At 33.9% G+C, this 25,931-nt stretch overlaps 1 protein-coding gene and 1 non-coding gene across 12 annotated transcripts in view; both read right to left on the bottom strand.

Moving 5' to 3' along the window:
- The window catches only part of UBAP2 (ubiquitin associated protein 2), a 99,830-nt gene that overhangs the window by 25,826 nt on the left and 48,073 nt on the right, over positions 1 to 25,931 (bottom strand). For all 11 annotated transcript variants that reach the window (XR_005655556.1, XR_005655555.1, XR_005655557.1 and 8 more), the window contains 7 exons: positions 20,210 to 20,264; positions 18,626 to 18,729; positions 14,129 to 14,194; positions 10,793 to 10,845; positions 7,627 to 7,694; positions 5,535 to 5,724; positions 2,315 to 2,528 (listed from right to left, as the gene is read on the bottom strand). Coding sequence is in view for 6 of the 11 variants with exons in the window: in XM_039875555.1 (XP_039731489.1) it covers positions 2,315 to 2,528; positions 5,535 to 5,724; positions 7,627 to 7,694; positions 10,793 to 10,845; positions 14,129 to 14,194; positions 18,626 to 18,729; positions 20,210 to 20,264 (750 nt within the window). In the remaining 5 variants the exon portion in view is untranslated. The remainder of the gene's footprint in view (positions 1 to 2,314; positions 2,529 to 5,534; positions 5,725 to 7,626; positions 7,695 to 10,792; positions 10,846 to 14,128; positions 14,195 to 18,625; positions 18,730 to 20,209; positions 20,265 to 25,931) is intronic.
- LOC120613009 (small nucleolar RNA SNORD121A) lies at positions 5,332 to 5,414 on the bottom strand. Its single transcript, XR_005655591.1, has one exon. It is a non-coding gene; the product is annotated as a small nucleolar RNA SNORD121A (small nucleolar RNA).

Raw genomic sequence — 25,931 nt, 5'->3', positions numbered from 1 at the left:
TAACAGAATATTTTTGTTGCTTTATGGATTTTCTATTGAACTTCTGAAAATTATTTTATTAATTTTTTTCACTAAGTAATATATGCAATATTACAAAATCCAAAAGGTACAAAAATGTATATGATGCCTACCTATCACCCCTTCCACCTCCATCCTCAGATTCACTTCACAGAGACAGACCTTGTACCCAGTTTCTTGAAAATCTTCAGATATTATACACACACAGAAAGAGACACATACACACACACTACATATACATATGGTTTGCTTCCTCACAAGCCATTTAGGTTTTAGAGACTGTTCCACATTAATATATGGAGAGCTACTTAATTTTTATGGTCATATTGTAATCCAGTGTACATAGGTATTGTTTTTTTTTAAACTAGTACTATATTAATGGGCTTTTTGGTTTTCCACTCAATCTCTTGCTATGAAAAATAATGCTGCAATGACTATATTTTTATGTAAGGCATTTTGCTCAAGTACAAGTATACCCGCAGAATCCGTTGCCATTTCAAAGAATAATTATATTTTAAAATTTGAAAAACACTTCAAAATTCCTATCCACAGATAGAACATATACTTTTTAACATAGTGCAATACCAAATTTTTATCCTTCTTAATTTGATTGGTGGAAAATGGTATAAAAGATGCAAAATAAAATGATTTAAGTTCAACTAAGCATCATTCATATACTTAAATATTCTTTGCCTATGAACTCGACATGTCCATACCTCTTTGATCATTTTTACTTCATTGCTGATCTCCTTATTTTTACTTACTCCTTTTATCTAAGGAAGTTAACCCTTTGTCTATGACATAACTTTAAAATGTTTTTTCATAGTTTGTTTCTTTTGAGTTGGTTATGGTGTTTCCTGTCAAATTTGGTAAGGTCTACCTCACACAGACTATATCAAAATCTTCCTATGTTCTTCTCTATCAATGTTCTAGATTCACTATTTATGTTTAAATATTTGACCCTTTTGGCACTTTAGTGTAAAGTGGCAATAGGGATACAATTTCATTTTCTAGCCAGATATCCAACAGCAATAAACACCTTTTCACCACTGATTTTCAATGCTATCTCTATCAATCTTTTCCTGCAAAGGGCCAGATAGTAAATATTTCAAGCTTTGTCATCTGTTAGCAACTATTCAAATTTACCTTTGTCGACTAAAAGTAGTTACAGATAATATGTAAATGACTGTGGATGTGTTCCAATAAAACTATATTTACAAAAACAGACAGCAAATCCAGTTTAGCAACCCATGACTTAGTATTACTATTTCCATCTTAGATGAATCTATTTTTGGATTTAATATTAGAGGCACCTAAAAAAAAGACAAATCTTTATAAAGAACATGAGAATAGCATGCTCAAATCTATAAACTCATTATCACTCAGTAAGTGTGCAGAAAAAAAGTTAACACAGGAAGCCTATAGCTGCCATTAGAAATGATGGTTTGCAAGACTGGCTCTTGGCTTGTGTGTGAGAATACAGGATTTTGGTATTTTCTAGGAAACGGGTGCCACCACTTTAGCTGTTATAAAAGGATTCTGTGCTTTGAGTGTTTGTACAATGTGATTTATGCTGAATACTTGCTTTCCTTCTTGGAATATGGAATTTTGGTATGTACTAGGCAAAGGGTACCTATGTAACCAGCCCCCCAATAAAAATTTGGGGCATTGAATCTCTAGTCAATTTCCTTGGTAGATATCACTTCAAACCTGGGAACAGTATCAGGTACTTCCATAACAGTAAGCTATTTCATTCAGCAGAGAAATTCCTTAATACGGTGTGACATGTGTGATGGTGGGAGATGGTGGTTTAATGTCACAAAGTCTGTGAGAGTATAGTTTTAAAAACATCCAACTTACATGTATTGCCTTTAAATTATAAACCATAGATGGTTAAGGCTAAACCAAATCATGGTGGATATATGCAAATGTTAGATAAAGCAATCCCGGAGGGTGTGATTTCAAATGTTGTCCATATTCCACCTTCTGCCACCACCTTATTATAATACAGCTCAGAAAATTCTGTCTAGGCATTTACTCAGTGTTGTTTACTTATATTTGCATGCCTTTACCATGCTTTTGCACATCTCTTCATGGAATGTACTATTACTAACAACAACAAATAAATGCAGGCATTTATACAATACAAAGCTTACTTAAATCAGAAACTGCAAAGTTCTACTGAAAAGAAACATCTCTGGACAAATTCCACATTAGTGTTCACAAATCAACAATCTCTGCTAATGTTCAGCATGTGCTCACTAGAGGCAAACCACCACAGAAAATGTATACTTACCAAAATGGTTAAGGACTGAGGACTGGGTAGCTGAGGGCTTGAGGTCCCAAGAAGTAGTAGTTGTGGGGGGACTTGTACTATTCTGCTGTGAACTTGAGGTGGTGGTATACTGGCCCAAGCTCGGAGCTTTCAACTGGTCCAAAATCTGGGAGCTGGTGATGGTTGCCATTTTTGAAGGTGCAAGCTCTCCAAATCCTGAACCAAGGACGGATGACTTTAAAGAGAAAGAAAGCAGAAATCCTCAGCAATACAGAATTTCTACCTCAGGCTTTAAAACACACCAAGTATTTTCACGAGGATTTTATAAACTATAACCAAGAACATCTGAATTAGTAAGACTCGCATTTGTAACTACTACATGAAAACATTACTATGAAACAAGATCTCACTAAATAAATCCAGCAATCCTTCCTGATTTTGCTATAAGAGGTTACAGGGAAGGGGAATATTATCCATGGATTTTAAGAAATTGATTTTTATAGTCGATAGTATTGTAATAGCTATCTATGGTGTCAGACAGGTAACTAGATCTATCAGGGTGATTGCTTTGAAGTTATATAAATGTCTAATCGCCATGCTGTACACCTGAAACTAATATACTGTATGCCTACTGTAATTGAAAAAATTTAATTATTTTAAAAAAGACACTGACCTTTTAAAAAGTGACGTCACAAATTTACAAACAAAATACTACCTTTTTTAAGCTAAGAAGGAATAACATTAATTAAATAACAAAAACAAGCTTATGAAACAAAAATAGTTTTTTCTTAATATGTGGAATAGTAATCATCTTTAATGATTAGAATAGGTTTGGTCACAGAAAAGATCAACCACAAAAAAAAGATCAATCAGGTTACAAGATTAAATGCAGGTCGCAGCACTTATTAAAAAAGTTAGTGTTACAAATCAGAAGCTAAATTACACAGGAGGTATGTGTGTATTGAACAGGTACCCTGGACACTGTTGTGTTTATTTCAAGTTGTTTAGATGACTAAAACCACCAAATATGTTCCATAAGTATACAAAAGACAATGCTGTACCTCCCCCATCTATCCTGTCAGGTCAGATATCAAGATCTCAGGAGAATGAAAACCTATGATTAGTGAACGTAGTGGCAGATCAACTGCATTTTTATATTATCAAGATTATTCAGTTTCTGAAAAAACAAGTTCTTTGTCAAAAATAACTTTCAAAACCACCTAAAAGGTCAAAAACAGAAATGATCTCCATTCCTTCAAGAGGCCAGATCTAGGAAGTTGAAGTAATTATTTGTTATCAATATCCAAAGACACAAAGTATCCTAGTTGTTTTAAGGAAATCCAAATTCTCTACTATTAGCAAATCTTTAAGTTGTGGGCAGTTATTGCACATAAATCACAGAATCTGCTCCTATTAGAACAGCTGCACTAACATTATTCATCACTACTCCAGATTCTTGGCTCATGCTGCCCACTACAACTCTCTTTTGAGCTACAAATCCACCAAAACCCAGCTCAAGCCCACTTGTTCAATGAAGGATTCTTGGATGATGCTTCTACTCTTCATCTTCTTCCTCCCTATCTATCCTGCATCAGCTTATCAAATGAACTTTTTGTGTGCTTTACAAATCACTGAGTCAATGACTAGCGCCTTGCTCCAGGCAAGACTGAGCATAGATTTTCTTAATCATACCTACATGTTTCAATCAACTCTAAAAATGTGTGTATTGGTACACGTGTGCATATACTCACATATACACCAACACATGTGCCCAACTCCCAATCCCAAAAACTCTGACCTATTTAGTCTTGTGTAGACTCTGGCATTATATCATCATCATCATCATCATCGTTCTCCTTCTCCTTCTCCTTCTCCTCATCACTGCTATTATTTACTGACATTTACAACTGATTATAAAAATACAGTAGGGTTGAGAACCACTGCTCTAATTCACTAAACAAGCAATTCTTACTCAAAGTATTGTTCATGACAAAAAGAATACCTGAAAGTCACTGTAAAAAAACAAACTCATGTCCTACCTATGCTCTCAGTGGCCTGGCTAAGATTCCAACAAGTCAGCGAAGACATGATATCACTATACCAGCAGCAAATGGAAAGACAGAGGAGAAAAGGGCATGATGGCTCAATCTAAACTGAGTGGCATTATTGGGCCCTCTCAAACAGCGAGGGCACCACACTTTGGGCTGTCTACACCAAGCACTAACACTCTCATGCACAACCGTCAATGACACTAAAAACGTCAAGTTCCCAAGCCAGTTACACTCGACATGACATGACTGTGCAGAGTAGAAGACAGCAATGGAAAGCTTGCATATTCAATTCTCCATTTTATTAAGGTAAAGCAAATGATTTTGAGTCAGGTAGGGGGAAAAGATTATATCACATTCATAAGAAACTGTTTCTTACAGTAAATTTCAGGTAAAACACAGTAAAAATGAACTGAAATAATTATCACAACTGAAAACTATGCTTACAATCCTTCCAGCCTCCTTTCTACCAACTCACAACTGCTCGTAGTTGGACAGGGACTTCACTTCTCCATTCTGCAACTACATTCATGCTCTAAAGCTTCTACTCTCATCAGCCTACCTTCATGTCCTTCACTAACAACTCCTAAAGTTCTTTCTGATGGGAGCTTAATTCTCATGGGAAGTCAGTCATTTATGCAGCAGCAGATGACACTGTTCCAATGAAAACGCATCCAAATTATAAGGGTCTCTACTATATAGTGTGGCATTTTAAGAAAAAGTACACTAAGTTTATGGAATAAAAAAATAAAAATATAAAAAATATAAGCACCTAGGCAGACTTGGAAATAACTGTTTTTGCATAATTTAAGCAACCCAATACTGACAAACATTTGCATTTAAGTAAACTGGAAAATAACTGAAAATTTTAACATCTTAAATATAGAGATACATTTTGAAATAAAATACAAGAAAAAATTATTAATAAGAAGGATGAATGAGTGATTATAACTGAAAAGATTTCAACTAATCAGAAATATTTTTATCTTTGTCCAGAAAACTCAGAGTAGTTGAATTCCACATGGAATCATCAGATATGTGCTTGGAAATGAACACATCATTGTTTTCTGGATTGAGATCTACTATAGAAATTTTTATATTTAGAAAGTAATTATAAGGCATGTGTCATTCTAGAATATATTTGCTCATAGGCACATTCCTTAAAATCCCATACTGAAATAAAAGTGAGTTACCAGACTCTGAGGAGAATAGGAGTTGACAGCAGTGGAGCTGCCAGTCCCTGGTGCCATTTGATTGCTGTGCTGAGAATTTGTGAAGACAAGGGCTTGGCCAAAGCCTTGCTGTTGGGAAGTTTCGAAGGAGTTGACTTCTGAGGCTTGATTGGGAGGAACAGGCTTCTGAAGCAAGGCTACCAGATCAATGCTAAGCAGACAAAAAGCAAATGAGGAACGAGTCATAAACGAATCTTATCAACAAATGAATTTGAGAAGTGAATCAATATAAAGTAAATTCATGCTAAAAATTAATTAAGTGAAGAAAGCTTTTGGAAACTGGAGTTTAGGAGAGCCAAAAGCAAGAAAAAAATATATATAGTAAGCCAGAGACTGAAGCAGGGCCTTGCAGAGGAGAAAAATAAAAAGATGCATTGAGATAGTTCTAGAGAAATGACATGATGACAACTGATCTAAAAATTTACAATAGAGGAAACAATTTTCTGACATTTAGCTCATTTCCTTTAGAATATTTTGCCCCTCTTATTGGAACCAGTGTCTCAAACTTCCCTTAAGGAGAGCAAACTCATATTTTGGGGGAATGAGGACCACAGGCATAGTAGACAATTCAAGCAGTTTCACATTTACTATAAGTGTTCCTGTAAGCTCTGCATTCCATCCAATAATATATTTAAGCTTATATAAATCTCATATAATTTTCATTCTTAAATTTTAAGAAAAAATGCACAATATATTAACATACTGTTAACTAGAACACTTGTAATGCTCCCAGAAAGACAGATATTCTAATCTGTGAGCCATGATCTAAAAACCTGAAAGCATGAGGAAGAAATGATCTTCCAAATGTATATACTACCTGACATGTGAGTTAGCTACTAACTCTTCTCCACAGGACCTACAGGGCCAGTTACCAATCAGTTCTCTTAACTGCAAGTTTCACCACACCAGTGAGGCAGATTCTGAGAAGGGAAATAATTCAAGACTCATTCCTAATACAGAGCAAAGTTTCTGGGCCTGAGTTCCTCTCCCTATGCACCACCACTTTTACTTTCCCATAACTAGACCGAAGTCCAAGACTAGTATTTTAGATCCCAAGGTTATATTCTAGTTTATGATATCCTAACTTCAGGGATACAGATCCAGGGTAATTATATTACATATGACCCATCCCAAAAAAGTTGCATTACTACTAAAAACAGCAAATTCTATTCCAAAAGATTGATAGGAGATATGCATGAAAAATACTATAGAACTGTCTTCTGAAAAATAATCACTAAGAGTCTTCATACTTTTTAAAAAATGAAAATGATTCTATCAAATTCACTGAGTAATAGCTACAATAAAGAAGTTATATCCATTTAACAAGAAATTCTGGGCAATTCACAAAACAATATATATTGCAAAACATGACCTTTGATCATTTTTATTTCCTTGTAACAAAGTCTTATAACCATCTCATTTAGCATGAAATTAAGCATGTTAGGTTCGAAATTGCTTTCAATTCTCGTGTGTGATATATATCAAGGCTTTTATCCTTCTAGATCACTGCATTTTGAAACCACAAAGGTTTTCAGTTATTGTGAAAATTGGGATATAAATAAATGCTTTTCAATAATGCAGTTCTGTATACATTCTAACAACATTTCTATTACCCAAAAAGCTCCTTCCTTTTTTGTGAACTATATTACTAGATTAAAACTGATAGAAATTTATATTAGCCTGAGAAGATCTAAATAAATGGTATTATATGAAAAAACTAAAGAATATTTTTTATTAAGTTAATCTGTCAAAAACATCTTTACAAAAGTTAAAAAGAATCATTAAACAGATTTAACAGATTTAATCTCTGCCACAAATAACAAGTCACAAACATAATTCCTATTTTAATTCATCAGTGGATACAACCAATTAGGAAATGATGGAGGCTCTGTCAGGTTAGGGATAAAATAAAGTCTTAGAAAGAGAAGAGAACAGAGAGATGCAATAAGAAAGAAAAAAATAAAAAGAGACCAAAGTACCAAACAATTTTTTTGAGGCAATAAATTTCAATTGTGCTTTGAATAACAAACAAAAAGTGGCAAAAAGTGTTTACCTTTGCCCAGGTGTGACAGGATTCTCTGGTGGAACAGAAGAGGCAGTGAAGACCTTTGTTTCAGAAAGCTATATGAAAGGGATGAAAAAATATTTTAATCTTATTTTATATAACATAAAATTAAAAACAGCAAATTCCTGACAATTTTTAGTCACCGGTACTCTCATTAGTACTGATGAATTCTTTAGTTCACCCAAAAGGTGGTCTAAAGGAAAGAAAATACACTGGTGATTATGACGAGTAATTTTTATAAGATGAAAGTAATTTTAGATTGATAAGCCTACAATAAGGATTTTACATCAGGGAAACAACACAGTGAAGCAGTGACACTAGGGTTCAAGTCCCAGTCTCACTACTCTAACTGACATTATACAAAATGAGAATATCAACAAAACCACCACCAAGGGTGAGGCCAAAAAAATATTTTAAAAAATCACCACTAGTGTCTCCATAAATGCCAAAAAGAAACAGGGAAGTTTGAAAAGCCAAAAAATTGATGTTTTCTTTCCCCACAGACAGATGGTTTTAGCATTTCATTTATGAGTAATCTCCATTTCCTTTTAAGTTATAGGTTTCTTTGTTTTCATACAAATAAATCTATTGAGGTATAATACATTCAATAAACTGGAAATATTCAATCTGAATAATTAAATGAGTTTTCTCAGATGCATACTCCCATGTAGCCATCACCAAATCAAGACAGTGAACATACCTATTACCCCGAAAGTTTGCTCCTGTCCCTGGGTAATCAATCCCTCCCACCACTCACCTTCATCTCCAGGTAACAACAAATGTACCTTCTGTCACTACAAAGTAGGTTGTATTTTCTAAAATTTTAAGTGGAATTTTAAAATATGCAACCTTTTTTGGCTTCTTTCACTCAACATAATATTCTGAGATTCACACATATTGTTTTAAAAGCACTTTTAAGGCACACAGGATAAAATTTTTTGAAACCTCAACTGACATCATTGAAAGAAAGGTAGGCTCTTTACATTATCAAAGTAGGGCATGGGATTTTTAAAGGCTGATAAATGTTAATCTAATAAGATAATGTAAGAAAGTAGTGAAAATGCTATTCAAAGACTGTTTTAGCTCTTATCAATTCTAAATGTCTCAGAACTCTGACACACCCTATAAATTCAGATTTTCTCAGACATTAATATTCAGCAGAGGCAGAGCAGACAGTAGGTGTTCATTTTCCGTAAAAACAAAAAGTGCTGAATTGATTTTTATTTCAACAAGGGTTTAATGCTGAACTCTGTTCCCAAGTAGTATCTTAAGAGTCCCAAGGAATCCATTTTTGCCTTAAAGAATGCTACAGATTAAATAGAGTTAAGACAAAGAGAGAAGCAATAAAGATATAATTCCTTTTTTCAACAAAAAGCAGTGATAGAGTAGATCTAAAGCCTTCAAAACATTATTAAGTTCAAGGTAAATAAGAACCACATTAATCACTGACACAATAAAGAAAATTAGACTGCTTCCTTCTTTCTTTAAAAAAGGGGAGGGGAAGGGAAAAGTGAATAGTTATTGTTCTAAGCTCTAGAAGGAATTTAGAATTTGCATTTTAGATTACACACCTTTCAATTACCATTACCTTGTATCAACTCAGAAAACCTGCAAAATTTTTTTTTGATAACTCCTGAGAAAAGACGACCAAATTCTCTGTGCTAATTCTTTTCAGTAATTATAAATTACATTGTGATACGATATGGTCTATGCAGCAGAATATTAATCTCTGTATGTACATACATTTGAACTGCTTGTTAGCTGACTTATATCATAAGACCGCATCTGACCCAGAGAAAAACCCCATGAGTCAGGCAAGACAGCTATATTCATTACATAGATGAAAATAGGAGGCTCAGAGAGGAAAGATGGCTCTTCCAATGTCAACAGTCAACCAGGTTAGAATTTGAATACACTCCTTTTCCCTTCTGACTCCCTGCTGATTTTCTACCCTGTCTATGACCCGGACAACAGCAAAGAGATATAAAGCTTTTCAGAGCCTGGTGACATCATACCCCAAGGACTTACAGTTAGTATGTGACAGAAATGAAAATATACCCTAAATTTTCTAAATCCCAATCAAATGAGGATATCTATTCTCTTTCCTACTCAGCTCACTCCCTAACAAGTCAGATGTAATACTCTTAAAAAAGAAAGGAAGCATAATGCAGCTTGTTTTTTTTATATACTTTTGACTATAAAATGAGATGAGAAAAAAAAAATATCCGAAAAAATCTCAGTCTGGGTCAATATATGTGTTTGAAGGTCAATACCTCTAATCTCTTTATTCTCTCCCTCCCAGTGTCTGCTGTAACTCTCTATCATGTACATACATCTGGTACTGGTCCTTGAGAGTCAAATAACAAAATGGTATAAAATATGTATAATATAGTGCTAGTTCAGTTACTTTTACTTTCTCAAGTTAAATATTTTTATTCAAGAATATCTTATGGTGAACCTATAACTAATAAATCAACACTACCCAGAAGCTAGTATAGTAGACTCAAAAATATCAGTGGAATAAATGAATACCAAGAAAAGAGTTCAGTTTTACTTTCTCAAGTTAAATATTTTTATCCAAGAATATCTTATGGTGAATCTATAACTAATAAATCAACACTACCCAGAAGCTAGTATAGTAGACTCAAAAATATCAGTGGAATAAATGAATACCAAAAAAAGAGCCAGCCTAGTTGAAAAGGGAAGAAGTCAGGCCTAGAACCAGAATGATTTATTTAGGTTAATTTCAACTGTGACCCAAAACACATAGACTCTACTCTCTCCTTTAATAAAAGTGTTATAAAGAATAATTAATAGTTCACAGACCAGGGCAATAGCATCACTTGGTTATCAGGCCAAAAATAAACAAACAAACAACAATAACAACAAAAAGATAAGCTAAAAAATTATTTCAATCCTATTTAACACCTGGCAATTTTTAAATGGACACTTTAAGTTCCTTAAAAATCTCAAAACGCCAACCTCTGGAAAGCATTTGATTAGAGGGGAAAAACAACAACAACAGGGTAATCACAGATGTCTAAAAAGGTACCATGAATATCCATAAAGTATCTCAGGCTTTTCTTAAAATACACATGCCCCTACTACCAGAAGCCAAAAGAAAGATAGGTCTCATCTGATACTAAACACTTACATCTTCAGTCCAGTCTTCTGTTGTCCACTCTTCCACAGAATTCTTCCAGGCCCCTGTTGACAACAATCACAGCTTACACAACAAAGTCAAATATCATCTTATTCCAAATAATTCTCTATTGGGTACTGCACAAAACATATCATGTATCTCATTAGCAATTTAGTTTACAATCCAAGAAACACGAAGCTCTTAATCTAGTCTCAATAAAATCTGTCATGTTTTCAAATGCAATTTAGCTAGGTACTATGCACATAAACTCAAAGCAATGTCTCAAATTGATTCTGCTTCAGTGTAGATCATATCCGGGCAATTCTGCCATAAATAAAAGTATAGGAATAACACCAATATATACATTAAACAATGAGATCATTCCTTATATATAAAATTTAAAACAAAACAGAATTCAGTAAAAGTAGGTCTGCCTTGGATCTTTTAGGTGGATTACTGAATTATTAAATTAGGGAAACATCCTTTTTAATAAAATATTAGCTCCACTGCATGGTTCCCTAATAGGTCTCCAGCAAAGCTGCACACATAAGTCAAGCTCATAACAAGTCTAGTGCTATAAATCCTGATGAGCAGGTACAGAGGATGTGCTCAAACAGTTCTCAGAGAACCATCATCTATAAAACAGTTAAGCACTGTTGTTCAAAAATGCTGACTTTAGCACTTAGAGATCCTATATAAGTATACGCCCACTATTTTAAAGCATACATGCAAACACACACCCAGAGAAAAGGATTTTTAATACACCAAAATATTAACTATAACCACCCCCAGGAAGTGGAATTGTGAATGTTTTCAGTTCCTTCAATGGGAAGAAATGAGTTGAGCATCTGACTACAATGAGGTTGTGTGGGGAAAGAAGGGGAAGAAAAGGAGGGACATATTCCTAAGAAAAAAAGGCAGGTGACCAGATCTAATTCCCTTGGAATCATGTCAATAACCTAATAACCACCTCATAAATAAACTGATGGTATTACCTAGGAAAGAGTCTTATAGAATGCTTGCAACAGGATGTCCCAAATTTAGGACTGATTATGGCGAGCGAATGTAGAATCTATAAATTTATGGAGCATGGCTTCCTGTAAAATACCACCTAAGATATGCTATTGTGTGGCTACAAAAGGAAGATGTTTCAAACCTGAAAACATTCCCTATGTGAGAAACCTACGCACATCACTTAGAGATCTCATCTATTATTGTGGATCACAGGGCATATGTGTTACAGGAAGGAAGAACATGGGTAGGTGCATTCCCTGCTCTTCTGTGGCTTTCAATTACAGGTATCCATTAACCCTTGAACAAAGCATGTTAAGTGAACTCATGAAGTTCAGACTCATACTATTCAGCAGTCAGCTGCTTTTCTAGTCTTCTATTGGGAATCTGCATATGTTGAGGACCTTCTTAAGTTATACAGAGATTTTCGACCATGCTGGTAGTCCGTGCACCTCTAACCTTTGTGTTGTTCAAGGGTCAATTGTAATAGTAAGGCTTGATAGAGAAAGATTTTAATATTTGAACTAGCACTCCAATTCTCTGTATTGGCTCACTCATACTTTTAAATGGTTTCCATAATTTCTCCAGAAATGTCATAAAATATGTCTTTGAAGTATCAGATTTTCTTAGAAGTAGAAAAAATGAAAAAACACAAGGCACACTTAGTGTCTGTTAGAAATCAGTACTGGAACCTTGTTCTCTAGACCTCTGCACAGGCCTTAGCACACCGTACATGAATCTAAATGAATCCAAGGCAAGCCAGCCACCTACCTTTCACTCTTATCGTCTTTCTACAATGTGACTTTCTTTTAAGTACTAATACATAATCTCCAGTATTTTAATGTATTTCCTTCCAGACTTACCTCTAAGTACATGTATAGTTTTAAATGTCCACAACTGAACTAATTTCAAACTATGGCTAGTACATAGTGTTCTTGGTACCACCTCCATCCAATCTACCTTATGCTCATGTCAAATATATCATAGAACACAGTATTCTAAAGATTGACAAATTCTACAAAATGAAGGTTTGACATAAGGAGTTTCTAATCAAAACATAGAGAACAATTTCGAAGCCTCAAAAATCATAATAGGAAACCATTTATGGTAGAATTTTCCTTAGGACTCCTTCATCAATCAACCAGTCAATACTAGGTTAAAAACCTACACATTAAGCATGATGCTAGGTACCAAAGTCATATCTCATTAGAAAGACAATTAAAAATTTTGTGAGTGATTAAGGCAGTATATTACTGAATGATAAGTTACATGAAGCTGATTAATGCACTGGAAATTTGGAGGATGAAGTTAATGAAAGCTAGAATGTTTAAGAAAAAGCTTATGGGATTAGATGAAGCACAGAAAAAAACTTAAAGGCTGAAAAATAGCAGAAGAGACAGATATATAAGGGATATTCCAGGGAAGAGAAACAATAATGAGACATTACAAAAATCTATATATAAAATATTAAAAGCATCCTAAAGTTTAAATCATACTTTTTTTCTCCCCCAAAATTTTAAGTTCTGGTAAAATACCATAACATAAAATTTACTATTTTAATTTTTAAGTGTACAATTCAATAGTATTAAGGTAAAACATACTTTCTAATACATGATATGTAAAGAGACTAGCCTACCACTTAGAGAAAAATATTATAAAAATAATTATAATACAAATTTAGACATGCAGAATAGGGTGAGACTCTGAATACATTTAAAAGCAGGCAGAAGACAACGTATGTACTTAGTTGTAAGCAGAAGTACAACACAGTAAAGTGGTATGGCAGGCAACAGAAGGGAAAGCCACATGTCAGAAGCCAGGACCAAGATGTCACAGTAACCTACCCTAGATATATAGACTATAAAAAATATCAGACCTTAGATATAGATGAATACAAGGTCAGGTCCTAATCCTATTCTGGAATATTAAAATTTTATAGTAAAAGCTTGGTCCCCATTACAGGCCTATACACCTACACCTCAAACATATATGAAAACTTCAATGACATTCATTTATTTTGTTTAAAACAATAACTTTGAGATGTATGCTTTATGTTCAATTTAACTTGATGTTAGTCTTCTTATCAAAAGCATATGTAAGGCAGCCATGTAGGATAAAGGAAAATGGTGGCAAAAATCTGTGATGCCTTGAAAGCCAACCTGAAAAACACTTTCTATAATCAAAAGCTGATAATTATTTTGTCAAATAGTTGTAAAAATACAGATTACAAACATTTATGTGATGAATTACCTAGCCCTGATAAAAATGAAATATATTGTAGTAAAGCATTTTATAAAATTCTTAAGTAAGGAAATTTTTAAAATAAAATATTCATACCTTTATGTCCATAAGAATTTTTGTTTGGCAGATCCTGAGCTACATTTTGGGTATTTGATGCCAGTTCTGTGAATCAATGTAAAATGGAAGGTTTTAACATATCAAAACAAATAAGGTATTTATTAGAAGAGAAACCGGTCAGCAAATTTAACAGAGAAAAGAAAGCATCAAAGCTCAGTATATGCTGTACATCCAAGGTGAGGGAAATTTACTGCAATCCATATTGTGACTCAAGTATAAATTAGCCAGATGGCCCTTGAACGTTCAATTTGCATCAACTACCCTTGTTCTCATTCCTAGGTTCACGAAGCTCCCTTCCCTGTTGTCAAAGACAGAATTCCAAACTATTTAATCGATAATTTTTTTAGCAAATTTATAAATAAGCATTCTGACTATCCTTCAGTCTTTCTACTTTGGTTAGTGCCAGTCTGCCTCTAAGGAATGGATATGACTATTATACTGTCAAGAGTCAGGTTTCTGAGCCTGTAAGACTTAAGGCTGGACTCAGAACGCAACAAGACAATAATACCATTCTGCGAGTCCTCTAGAAAAATAGCCAGCATCCCATCAGCTGAACAGACATCCTTTAATTGTATTCTGCAAAACACATAATTTGCTTATCTAAATGTTTTTTCAGCAAGGAATCTGAAACTCTAAATGAGAATGAGGGGAAGGCAGGGCGGAGACAGGAAACAGGACAGGAGAGGGAAGAGGGGGAACACGAAAAAAGAAAAATAACCATTAACTAATTCAAAATTATGCTTTGACAACTGATTTGAAAATCAGTGATTATGAATAAAACCACTATAAACATCATGTGCAGGTTTTTGTGTGAATGTTTTTCACTCCCCTTCAATAAAAACCTAAAGTTGGGATTGTCAAGAGTGCATGCTATATGTATGCTTTCACACTGGGAATTTATGATTTTGAGTTATTCTGACATCTTCAAACACTTGGTACTCGCAGTTTTCTTTTAAAGCTATTTTAATGGATGCATGGTGGTAACCTACTGTGGTTCTAATTTGTATTTCTCCAATGACCAATGAAGATGAGGGTGTTTTTGTGTGCTTATTCGCCATCCATATAGCTTCCTTTGTGAAACATATGTTCAAATCTTCAGTTCATTTTTTATTCTGAAATAATTATAGATTTACAAGAAGTTACCTTTCATCCAACATCCCCTGATAATTACATCTTTACCTAATCCAAGGTGACTTAGATTTGCTTCTCTGTTTTGTCTAGAAGTTGTGCCTTTGAGTTTCATACATTTAGAGCCATTATCCATCCACCTGTGATTTTTTTTTGTGTGTACAAAGAAAAGATTGTATTTTTTGTATAATGTATGGCACTGAACTGTCTTGGAACCTTTGTCCAAAATCAATTAGCCATGCATCTGTGGGTTTATTTCTAGACCTACAATTATATAATTGATTTCACTCTATGTTTTTGTTCCACAGTCTTGATTACCACGGCTTCAGAGCAAGTTCTTGAAATCGAAGAATGCATGTGAGTCTTTGAACTTTGTTGTTCTTTTTCAAAATTGTTTGGGCTATGCTAGTTTCTATACGTTTCTATGAAAATTTTAGAACCAAGTTGTCAATTTAAACAAAAAATCCTCTGGAATCTTGATTGAACTTGTACTGAACCTATGCATCAACTTGGAGAGAAATGACATTTCAATAATATTGAGTCTTCCAATTCAAAAACATTGAGTATCTTCTTTTTTGGGGTCTGCTTTGATTTTACTCATCATGTTTCAAATTTTCCAACATACGAATCCTGCACATACTTTGACAGATTTGTACCCAAGTATTTAGCATTTTTATACAACTGTAAATGGTACTGGGGTTTTTTTAATTCCAATTTGCAATTGTTCATTGTAGTATAGAAACATAGTGTCTTGCTTTTAGTGTTTACACAACTATGTGAATTTATTAGAATTTACTTACACCTATTCAAAATGGTAAATGTTATATATAAAATACATCTCAATAAACCTCACTTGGAAAACAGTGGGAATAATTTTCATGTGGTGGACTACCATGGATCAATAAATCCAAAGAGGGAGTCAGTAAAAATTAAGCTTCACAATAGTGAGATTTGAAATATATTAAAAATTATATACCTTTCCCTTATTTCTTCTTGACTCTCTCAATTTTATATTTTAACATGAGTTTGTATATTTTATGTTTCCATAGGTAGTCATCTTGCATATGATTACACTTCTTCATAGGTTATTTGTTTTTTTTTGAGGCTACCATTTTTTTTTCCATTTTCTTTGCTGATGGCTTGTAGAAATATACATCTGTTTATTCAACCTCTATCTAGCACCTTTTAAAACTCCTTTATTAATTTATCTAGAAATTCTTTTATGTCATTATCATAAACAATAGGTTTTTTTCCTCCTTTTCCAATTCTCTGACTTTTCTTTATTCCTTATTGCAATGGTTAAAACATCTGGTACAGTGGTGAATAGAAACAGTGAGAATAAGCCCCTTTATCATGTTCCAGAGAAAAAAACAACACATTATCATTAACTGTAATGTTTATAGTAAGTTTTACAGATGTCTTTTATTTGATTAAGGAAATTTCTTTGGATTCTAGATTTGCCCAACTTTTTAAAAATCAGGGATGGGTGCTGGGTTTTGTCAAATGCTTTCCTTATTGAAATAATATGAATTTTCTTTTATTCTGTTAAAGGGGTGAATAAAACTCTTTTTTATTGAGCTATAAATCACAAAGGATAAAATCCACCCTTTTAAAGTACACAGTTGAGTAGTTTTTAGTATATTCACAAACTGTGCAACAATCATGACTGTCTATTCCAGAATATTTTCATCACTCCAAAAGTAATCTTGAACCCATTAGTAGTACCTATTTTTCTCGAACATTTCCAGCCCTCGGCGACCACCAATCTACTTTCTGTCTCTACAAATTTGCCTAATCTGGACATTTCACATAAATGAAATCACACAATATAAACTATATGGTCTTTTGTGGCTGGCTCCTTTCATTTTGCATAATGTTTTAAAGGTTCATCCACACTGCAGCATGTATCAGTACTTCATTCCTTTTTATGGAAAAATGAATATTCCATTGTATAGATAATATACCATATTCTACTTATCCATTTAACCACTGAAGGACATTTGGTTTGTTTCCACTTTTTAGCTATTCTGAGTTATGTTTCCATGAACATTTGTGTGGACCTAAGTCTTCTATTCTCTTGGATATGTATCCAGGAGTTGACTGATTTTAAATGTTGACCTAAGTCTTCTATTCTCTTAGATATATATCTAGGAGTTGATTTTAAATGTTAAACAAATTTGAATACCAGGTATAAATTGAACATGGTCATGATTTATGATCCTTTTTCTATCTTACGGAATTGGTTTCCAGGGTTTTGGTTTAAGACTTTTATATCTGTGTTGAAGAGTAAGATTAATGTATAATTTCAAATGTCAGCACAAAATGTACTGACATAAAGTATCTTCCTATGATCTTTTAATATCTATATTTTTAATTATAATTAATCATTAAAATAATTAATAAATAGTCTCTTTCTCATTCCTACAATTATTTATGCTGCTTCTCCTTCCCTTGATCAGGCCCATAATATATTTACCAATTTTACTAGTCTTTTCAAATTACCACTTATAACTTCTGTTGATCTTCTACAGTATCTTTGATTTCCAGTTCACTGACTATGTGTCTGTGATGATGGCATTGTCATTTTTTGACCAGGGTTCATCTTATATGGAAGTGTCAAATTATGTCTTTATAAATATAATCACAGTATTTAATAAATATTATCATGAACATGTCCTCCAATGAGCTCTATTAAATAAACATGCCAATTACTAAATATCCACCCATGAATTTCAGAAAAGTAATAATCCAAAAACATCAGGATACATAAAAACACGCAAAAAACAATTGTTGCCCCAAACCCATCTATCATCTACCATTTTACCTGGTTAAAATTTAGTGTCTATCACTAGGAATGGTAATTACTTTCAGTAACAAGTTCTTCTCCTAAGAAATTCTATAAATTTCTGACACACTGTCTGGGGGCGGGGGGGGGGGGGTGGTACTTGATTTATTGGGGGGATCACTTCATAAGATACAGCAATGTCTAACCACTATGCTGTACCTGAAACTAATATAATATTGAATGTCAACTGTATATGAAAAAAAAATTTTAATAAATTTTTAAAACATCCCTGACATACTGAGATTTGAGTGGGGGGTTTGTGCTGATTTACTTGGATTAATTACCGCCTCTTCCTCAGAGTGCAGAAGGAAAAAAATCAAATTTACCTTAGGGAGATTTATAAGTGAGAGACTTTGGAAATGTTAAGAACAAGCGAACAATAGTCTCAGAGGTAGGACAGCAGGTTTTCATTATTCTCCATCAGCACACTTTGATGTCATCTTTGTATGTATATTAACAATTCAAACAATTAAAACACATCCCCAACAAGAATAGACACTTACCACTTCCCTCATGTGCACCATTCTGAGCAGTTTCCCAAACTAGTGGTTTTGTCCCACACCCATCTATAGATGGAGAATCTGAATAGTCTGCAGGATTAAACGTCCTGGAGTTTTAAATAAAGAATAAAGGCAAATGAAGCAATCATCAAGTCATAAAATTAACTTTACATCATCTTCCCCCAAACAAATTCTGTTCCTTCTTAGAGACACCATGAGAAACTTCACCCTTCTTCTCCTATTTAATTATAGCTCTCTGGCCATTAGGATACAGATCTTTTGAAAAACAAAGGCTGCTTAGGGACCTTCCATGTACTCTTATATGATACCCCTATTTCCCTAAGTTGCTATCCTCTGCATCCTAAAGCAGGTGTAGAGACATGATCATTCTAGGAAAAATGAGGGTTCTCTGAAAAGCCCTCCTGAAAACTAAACCCAGACTTACATAGTCAATAAGTCTTTTCTTACCAAGTTAGAATCCAAGTTTGGCTTTGAATCTTTTACAACTGATTTTTATGATCCTTGCTGTATAAAAACAATGGTTATAATTTTTTTTTTAAATTTTGTTCATTATCTTTTTTTTTTTTTCCATTGCAATCCCACGATTCAGAGGTCTAACTAGGGCCAAATTAAATACTACCTTTAAATTTTTCACAATAGAATTTTTATTGTGCTATCACCAACAAATTTTGTTTTTAATCACAAAAGACTGTTTTTAAAGGTAAACAGCAAAATCCACAAAATAGTTTAAAGCTACTGGGCTGGACATACATGTTTGTTCCCTGTATTTCCATCCTTCGTCCACAGGGAGCTTGGGCAGAAAATAGAGATGGCAGGAGGTACCACCTGAAAGCAGTGACCCACAACAGTACTGCCCTGAAGTTATGGAGAGACAAAGGGCTTTTCTTGGAACCGATTTCTTTCCCTTCTTGACTGTCATCTACATATGACTTCTGTAAGATGCTTAAAAGCTTTTTTTGTAAAAGTTCAGGGGGAGCTAATGTTTTAGAAGCAGCACAAAGTGAAATAACAAGAAGAAATAATGAATAAACAACTGATTATATCACTTGCATAGTATAATCACCCTTTACTATTATAATTCAGGAAAAAATTATCACTTTTATATAAACATTGCATTTATGTACCATTCAAAGACAACTGCTAGATTTACTAACATTACTTATGCGGTGGTTTTCAGCTAGGGGTAAATGTGTACCTCCCTCTCAGAAGACATGTGGCAATGCCTGGAGACATTTTTGATTGTCACAATTTGAAAAGGGGTGCTACTGGCATCTAGTAGGGAGAGGTCAGGGATGTTGCTAAACATAACACAATGTAAAGGACACCCCACCACATCAACAAACTATCACCCAATCCAAAATGTCAACAGAGCCAAGGCTAGAAACTCTGCTCTAAGGCCTATTATGATACAATTTTATTTGTACTATTTTGCTTTTTTACTATTTTCTAAGTATAGAAAACATCTGACTCACCACGATAAAATGGATATGGAATAGAGGAAGGAAAACCTTAGAGTTTAAAACTAGAGAAGGTACTAACTACAAAAATAGGGTGGTTAAGACTTACCCCATGCCTTGGGTTGAGAATCTTCCTGCCCCTCTCCCTCTGCCACGTCCGAATCCTTTAAAAAATTATAGTATAAAATAGTATTTACATCCTACACAATTATAATTTTACCAACTTCATCCTATAATGCACTTACACAAACAATACTGTCATTGTTCCTAACAGTACCGTCTTTCCCTCCAGTGCGCTCAATCTGCTGGTCGCTACTGACACAGCCACCTACACGGTTATTAATTTAAAAGGAGAGAATTTAATTTTGCTTGTATAATATTTGTGTGTACCAGCTTAACACAAGCAGGTTATTTTTAATATTCTGTGTTTTTTAATACCAGCAAGTGCAAACATCACGACATCATACACCTCTACTATAAAATGAAATGAGAAAAAGAAAGGGGAAATTGCTAAGTTGGAAGTACTATACTATTAAATAGCATTTTAAATACTAGGACTTTGACAATAACCAAAATGGCAGCAAGCAAGAGAACTAGCAAGAAGAAATATTTTTATTCAACAACTCTTCAATTTTTCTTAATCAAAATCCTAAACTGTGGAATACAGTTCTAGATGCAAGAGCTAAATCTACACAACTCTTAGAAGAAAATAAAGAACAAAAGCTTCAGAGCACCAAGTTAATGATTTCTTGGATATGACACCAAAGACAAAGGCAAGAAAAATATACACATTAGAGTTGTACATCAAAAGACATTATCGACAGAGTACAAAGGCAACTCATACAATATTTGCATATCATATATTCTCAACATCACTCTTCATTAGGGAAATTTGATTCCCATTATGACAGCTTACTATCAAAAAAAGAGAGTAAAAATAACACTAGAAGGGTCATGGAGAAACAAACCCTTGTGTAGTGTTTGGTTGGAATCTAAAATGATACAGTTACCATGGAAAACAGTATGGCAGTTCCCTCCCGCAAAATTAAAAATACCGTATGATCCTGCAATTCCACTTCTGTACATATACCTAAGAAAATTTGAAAGTAGGGTCTGAATGAGATATCTGAACACTCATGTTCACAGTATCCTTACTCACAACAGCCAAAAGGTATAAGCAACCCAAGTGTCCCTCGATGTATGAATGGATAAGCAAAATGTGGTATATACATACATACAACGGAATATTATTCAGCCTTTAAAAGAGAAGGAAATTCTGACACATGCTACAACATGGATGAACCTTGAAGACTTGTGCTAAGTGAAATAGGCCAGTCAAAAAAGGACAAATATTTTATGATTCCACTTAAATGAGGTACATGAGACTAGTCAAACGCAGAGGAAGGTAGTTTCCGAGGGGTATATTAACCATACTAATATAACTAACACGTACATTAGTCATGTATAGTTAACTTACCCAACAGTTCAAGTTAAACTATTAAAAATATGACCTTAAAAATCTACCCTACTCCCAGAGATAGGGGAATAGAGGGAAATGTCCTGGAAAGTGGAAGAATTTAATAATGCATATCAATAGCTGCTACTGTAACACTGTCAAAAAGCAAAGGTAAGACTTCATCCAAAGCTTTAACCACAGCCTACAAGAAGGTTGAGAATGAAAACGCTTCACTGTAAAACAAAACAAAACAACTTGTGATGTTATCCATACAATGGGATGCTCTTTGGCCATAAAAAGGAATGAAGTACTGATACATGCTACAACACTGATGAACCTTTAAAACATTAAGCTAGGTGAAAGTAGCTAATCACAAGAAAACCACTATAAGACTCTATTTTTACGATATGTCAAGAACAGGCAAGCAAATCTATACAGACTAGAAAGTAGATTACTGGTTGTTTATTGCTAGGGTGGGGGATGAGGAAGGTAGAGGAATTGGGAATTGATAAAGGCTACAGGGTTTCTTTTTGAGGTGATGAAAATATCCTGAAATTGATTATGGTGATGACTGCATAATTCTATGAATAAAAATTACTGAATTATAAATGGGGTATATTGTTTGGTATATGAATTGTATCTCAAGAATATTTTCTTTTTGGCTATAATGAACACTGTTACCAAAGAAGAGAGCAAAAGAAAAAACACAATAGATTTATTTTTTTTTTAGTTTATTTGAGCCAAACATACAACATGCCAGAAGCAAAATCTCAAACTTTCCCAAAACACAATTGCTCTTGATAAGTGGACCCATTACAACAAAAGAGAATTCATTTCAATGGCACGCATGTGGCAAATGGTACTAACATTGGTTAAATATTAATAGTGCCAACATTTTTAAAAAGGGATTCTGCTAAGAAATCATTAAATGATAACCAACATACTTGAGCCAGAAAGCAAGATGTACATGAAACAGAAGAAAGGAATTTATAAAAGAAATACATATCGAGTTGGCGTCATAGTGTAGTGGTTAGCGTGTCTGCTTTGCATGCAGAAGGTCCTGGGTTCGCACCCCAGGTGGAGCCACGGACCATACCCAGGGTGCGCCAGGCCCCCCAAATGCACCGGGGGCGCCAGGCCCTGGGTGCATGCCGCGAGCACGTAGGGGGAGACACCCTGCCTTCGGAGATCCAATTCTTAAAAAGGGAGACGGCAACATCCGTGGGGCGGGGGAAGGAGATTAAGGAGGAAAAAAATAATAATAATAATTAAAAAAAAAAAGAAAAAAGATACATATCCTAAATTCAAAAATCCTGCAAATTCTCTGGAAAAAGTCAATATCAACTACATATCTCTCTCTCTAGATACGGAAACAGTTAATTCTTACACTCAAGTTATTAATGACAAACAAGCCAAACCTCTTAAGTAGATTTCTGAAAATAAAACACATTATTTACTGTAAATTTTAGCAAGATAACAAATTGTTCTTTCCTATTCCCCTGGCTAGTAATGCTACCAATAACATTGTTTTCTGTGTATATACCATTTCTCTACACTGTTATCTGATACAAACAGCTACTTTCACCTAGCAGCTCAGAGTAAAGGCCCAGGGGCTTTTAAAAGAGAAAAACAAAATTAAAGATTATTATAAAGAAGAAACCAATGTAATGATAAATGCTATACCTTTTCTCCAGTAATTAATTGGCCAATAAAATCATTCTATTCTTTTTGTTACCTTCTGTTTTCCTTTTCTTCCAAGGTGGGCAGTTCAAGGCCTAAAGCCTAAAACCAAGGAGTACAGATGCTATCCATCTTCCTTACCATCTTTTCTATACCTATAGCGACAGTGGCAAATTTGGAATTTTCACTATAAAACTTGTTCCTAAATATACACAATAGTAAGCAGTTTAAGCTCCTCAAACACAGAACTATACTTAAGTTTTCACTAATTATTTCATGGCATATGAAAAGAACTTTACCCAGAACACTCCAAATCTCATGGATTTCTAACAGGTCTTTAACCTCAAAATTAAGTCAGTATCATCCAGGAACACTTCCAGTCATACGGTGGATACTTAATAAATGCGAGCTAAATTCCACATATTGTATACAAAACATGATATGATTTGATAATCAAGTACCTCTAAATGGTCAACATTTATAATGTTCCAAAGGTTTTCACACCAACTACCAGGCTTAGTTCCTAAAAAGCAAACACCAGGACGTTGACAACAACTAAGCGCAACTGCTACTCTCCTCCTCTAAAGGATGTAGTTTTCTCACAAAAACAATTCATAAATACTTTTCCACAAACTTTAAATGTCTTACAGAAAAATTATTTGTTACAAGTATCGCATTGATTTTTGATCCTCCAAATATATACAGCAAACATTCAGAGAAAAATATAGAAAATCTAGGCATAAAAGGGAATTTAACTTTACTTCATTTGCTAGAGTTCATACTTTTCATGCTATAAAACATACTCCCAAATTATATGACTTTTGCATATTAAAAATTATCAAATTCTTTATATATATTATCCAAAAAATTACAGGTTAGCTTATTAAATCCACGCTGTTTCATTTTTTTTTAAAAAACCAATACCATGCAGATAAGGCAAAAATTAAGGAGGGAAGGGGTGACTTACTGAAATTTTAACAATTTGAAATTTTAGCAATTTAATCACAAATGTAGATTAGTGTTCTGAGGGAAAGTCAATATGAAGTCAGTAAGAAGAGCCCACAGGTATAGTCAAAAGAAAAGAATAAATGCAACAGGGACCTTAACAAACACTTTTTAAAGCATGTATTTCTTTTTTAAATACACTTTAAAATTTGCCTGCTAACCCATAGAGCAAAAATAACTGGAAAGAGAACAATCAACTGTTTTAAGGCTAATTCAAACACACTATAGAAGAGTAAATTAAGACATTAAATATCTTACAACCCAGCTTCTGGGAAGGAACATGTTGCAGAAAGCAAAGAATGTGTATTCTTTAACTATGAATGTGATGTAAACTATTAATCCTGCACCATTATTCACTTACTATCAAACTAGACTTAACTAATATTCACTGAGCAAAATAATTATGTTTTTATGCATATTGGGTACTATACAAATGTTTTTCCCCTCTTGCCCTGTGCTAGACTTTGGATACTGATTCAAAGAAATCTCCAAACACAGACCACTACCTTCAATAGCCCTGATTAAATATATTTAAATACAGGTGTTATGATATAAAAACTATACCACACTAAAGTTTATTTATATGTGGGGGAGGGTAGACTGATTTTTTTTTTTAAGTCTATGTGGGTTTATAAAGAGTTAATCCAAGTCTCTTACCCAATACTTTACACCCTTTCTAAAAGTAAACATGTTTGAATTAGGGATTTTAATGCAAGCCAGTATCATTTCTAGATTTTACTTGGTTTGGCTCCTTTCAATCCATAAAAATAGTTCCCAGTGGACATGGTTTCAAGGCTACCCACTTGGTTAAGTCCTTCCACTTTTCCATAATGGAAAGCTATTTATTTACCTCCACCTCTAACATAAAGAATTTGTCATTCTTGAGAAAGGAAGGAGGCAACAAGGCAGATAACCACCTATTATTATCAACTCAGACTCTCTCCTCCCTCCCTCGGTCTCCCTGAACAACCCAGGTTCCAGAATAAGACAGAACTACTTCAAACTCTAACCAAATGATCTAGTTCTCTCATCTGTAAAATGAGAACAACAATAATCCTCAGAGGGTTTACTGAGGAATTAAAAGAAAATGCATGGAAATCACTAGCAAAATCCTGCTACAAAAAAAGCACTTAGCGTAAATGTCGGCTATTATTTTTGTTAAATTTCTTTTGTTAAATGTTGGCTATTATTTTTGTTAAATTTTGTTAAATTTCTCACAGAAAGAAAAACATTTCAGAAACAGGTAATTCTAAAGACACGTAAACACCACAAAAACTCATTTCACTAAAAGAAAGTGCTAACAGACCTAGCTATAGCCCTCAATATTGGAGAGAGAAAGCAAGGTCCAACACTTCCCCTGAGCAGACTATTCTTGCCACAAAGAAAATCACAATGTGGAATTATCTATGTCGCAGTACCCATCTGGAAAATTCTGAGAAATCTTTTAAAAACTAAACTGTAAAAACCAAAGTAAAGATGTTAAAAATTTCAGTTAAATTAATTCTAAACCCACTGATAAACTCACTAAAAATGAAAAACTCATTAACCTGAACATCACTAAATAAAAAGGAAGACATAGAAGTACCTTCTGATGCAATGCAATATAGATACACAACACCACCCATGCTTATCTTAAAAAGTGAGCATGAATTTAATTTTTAAAGTTACATTTACAGTAAACATGAGGGCT

This window comes from Pteropus medius, unplaced genomic scaffold (genome assembly GCF_902729225.1).
Source record: "Pteropus medius unplaced genomic scaffold, Ma_sr-lr_union100, whole genome shotgun sequence".
Lineage (NCBI taxonomy): Eukaryota > Metazoa > Chordata > Mammalia > Chiroptera > Pteropodidae > Pteropus > Pteropus medius.
Note: the sequence above shows the minus strand (reverse complement) of the source record. Positions and strands in the feature narration are given on the sequence as shown.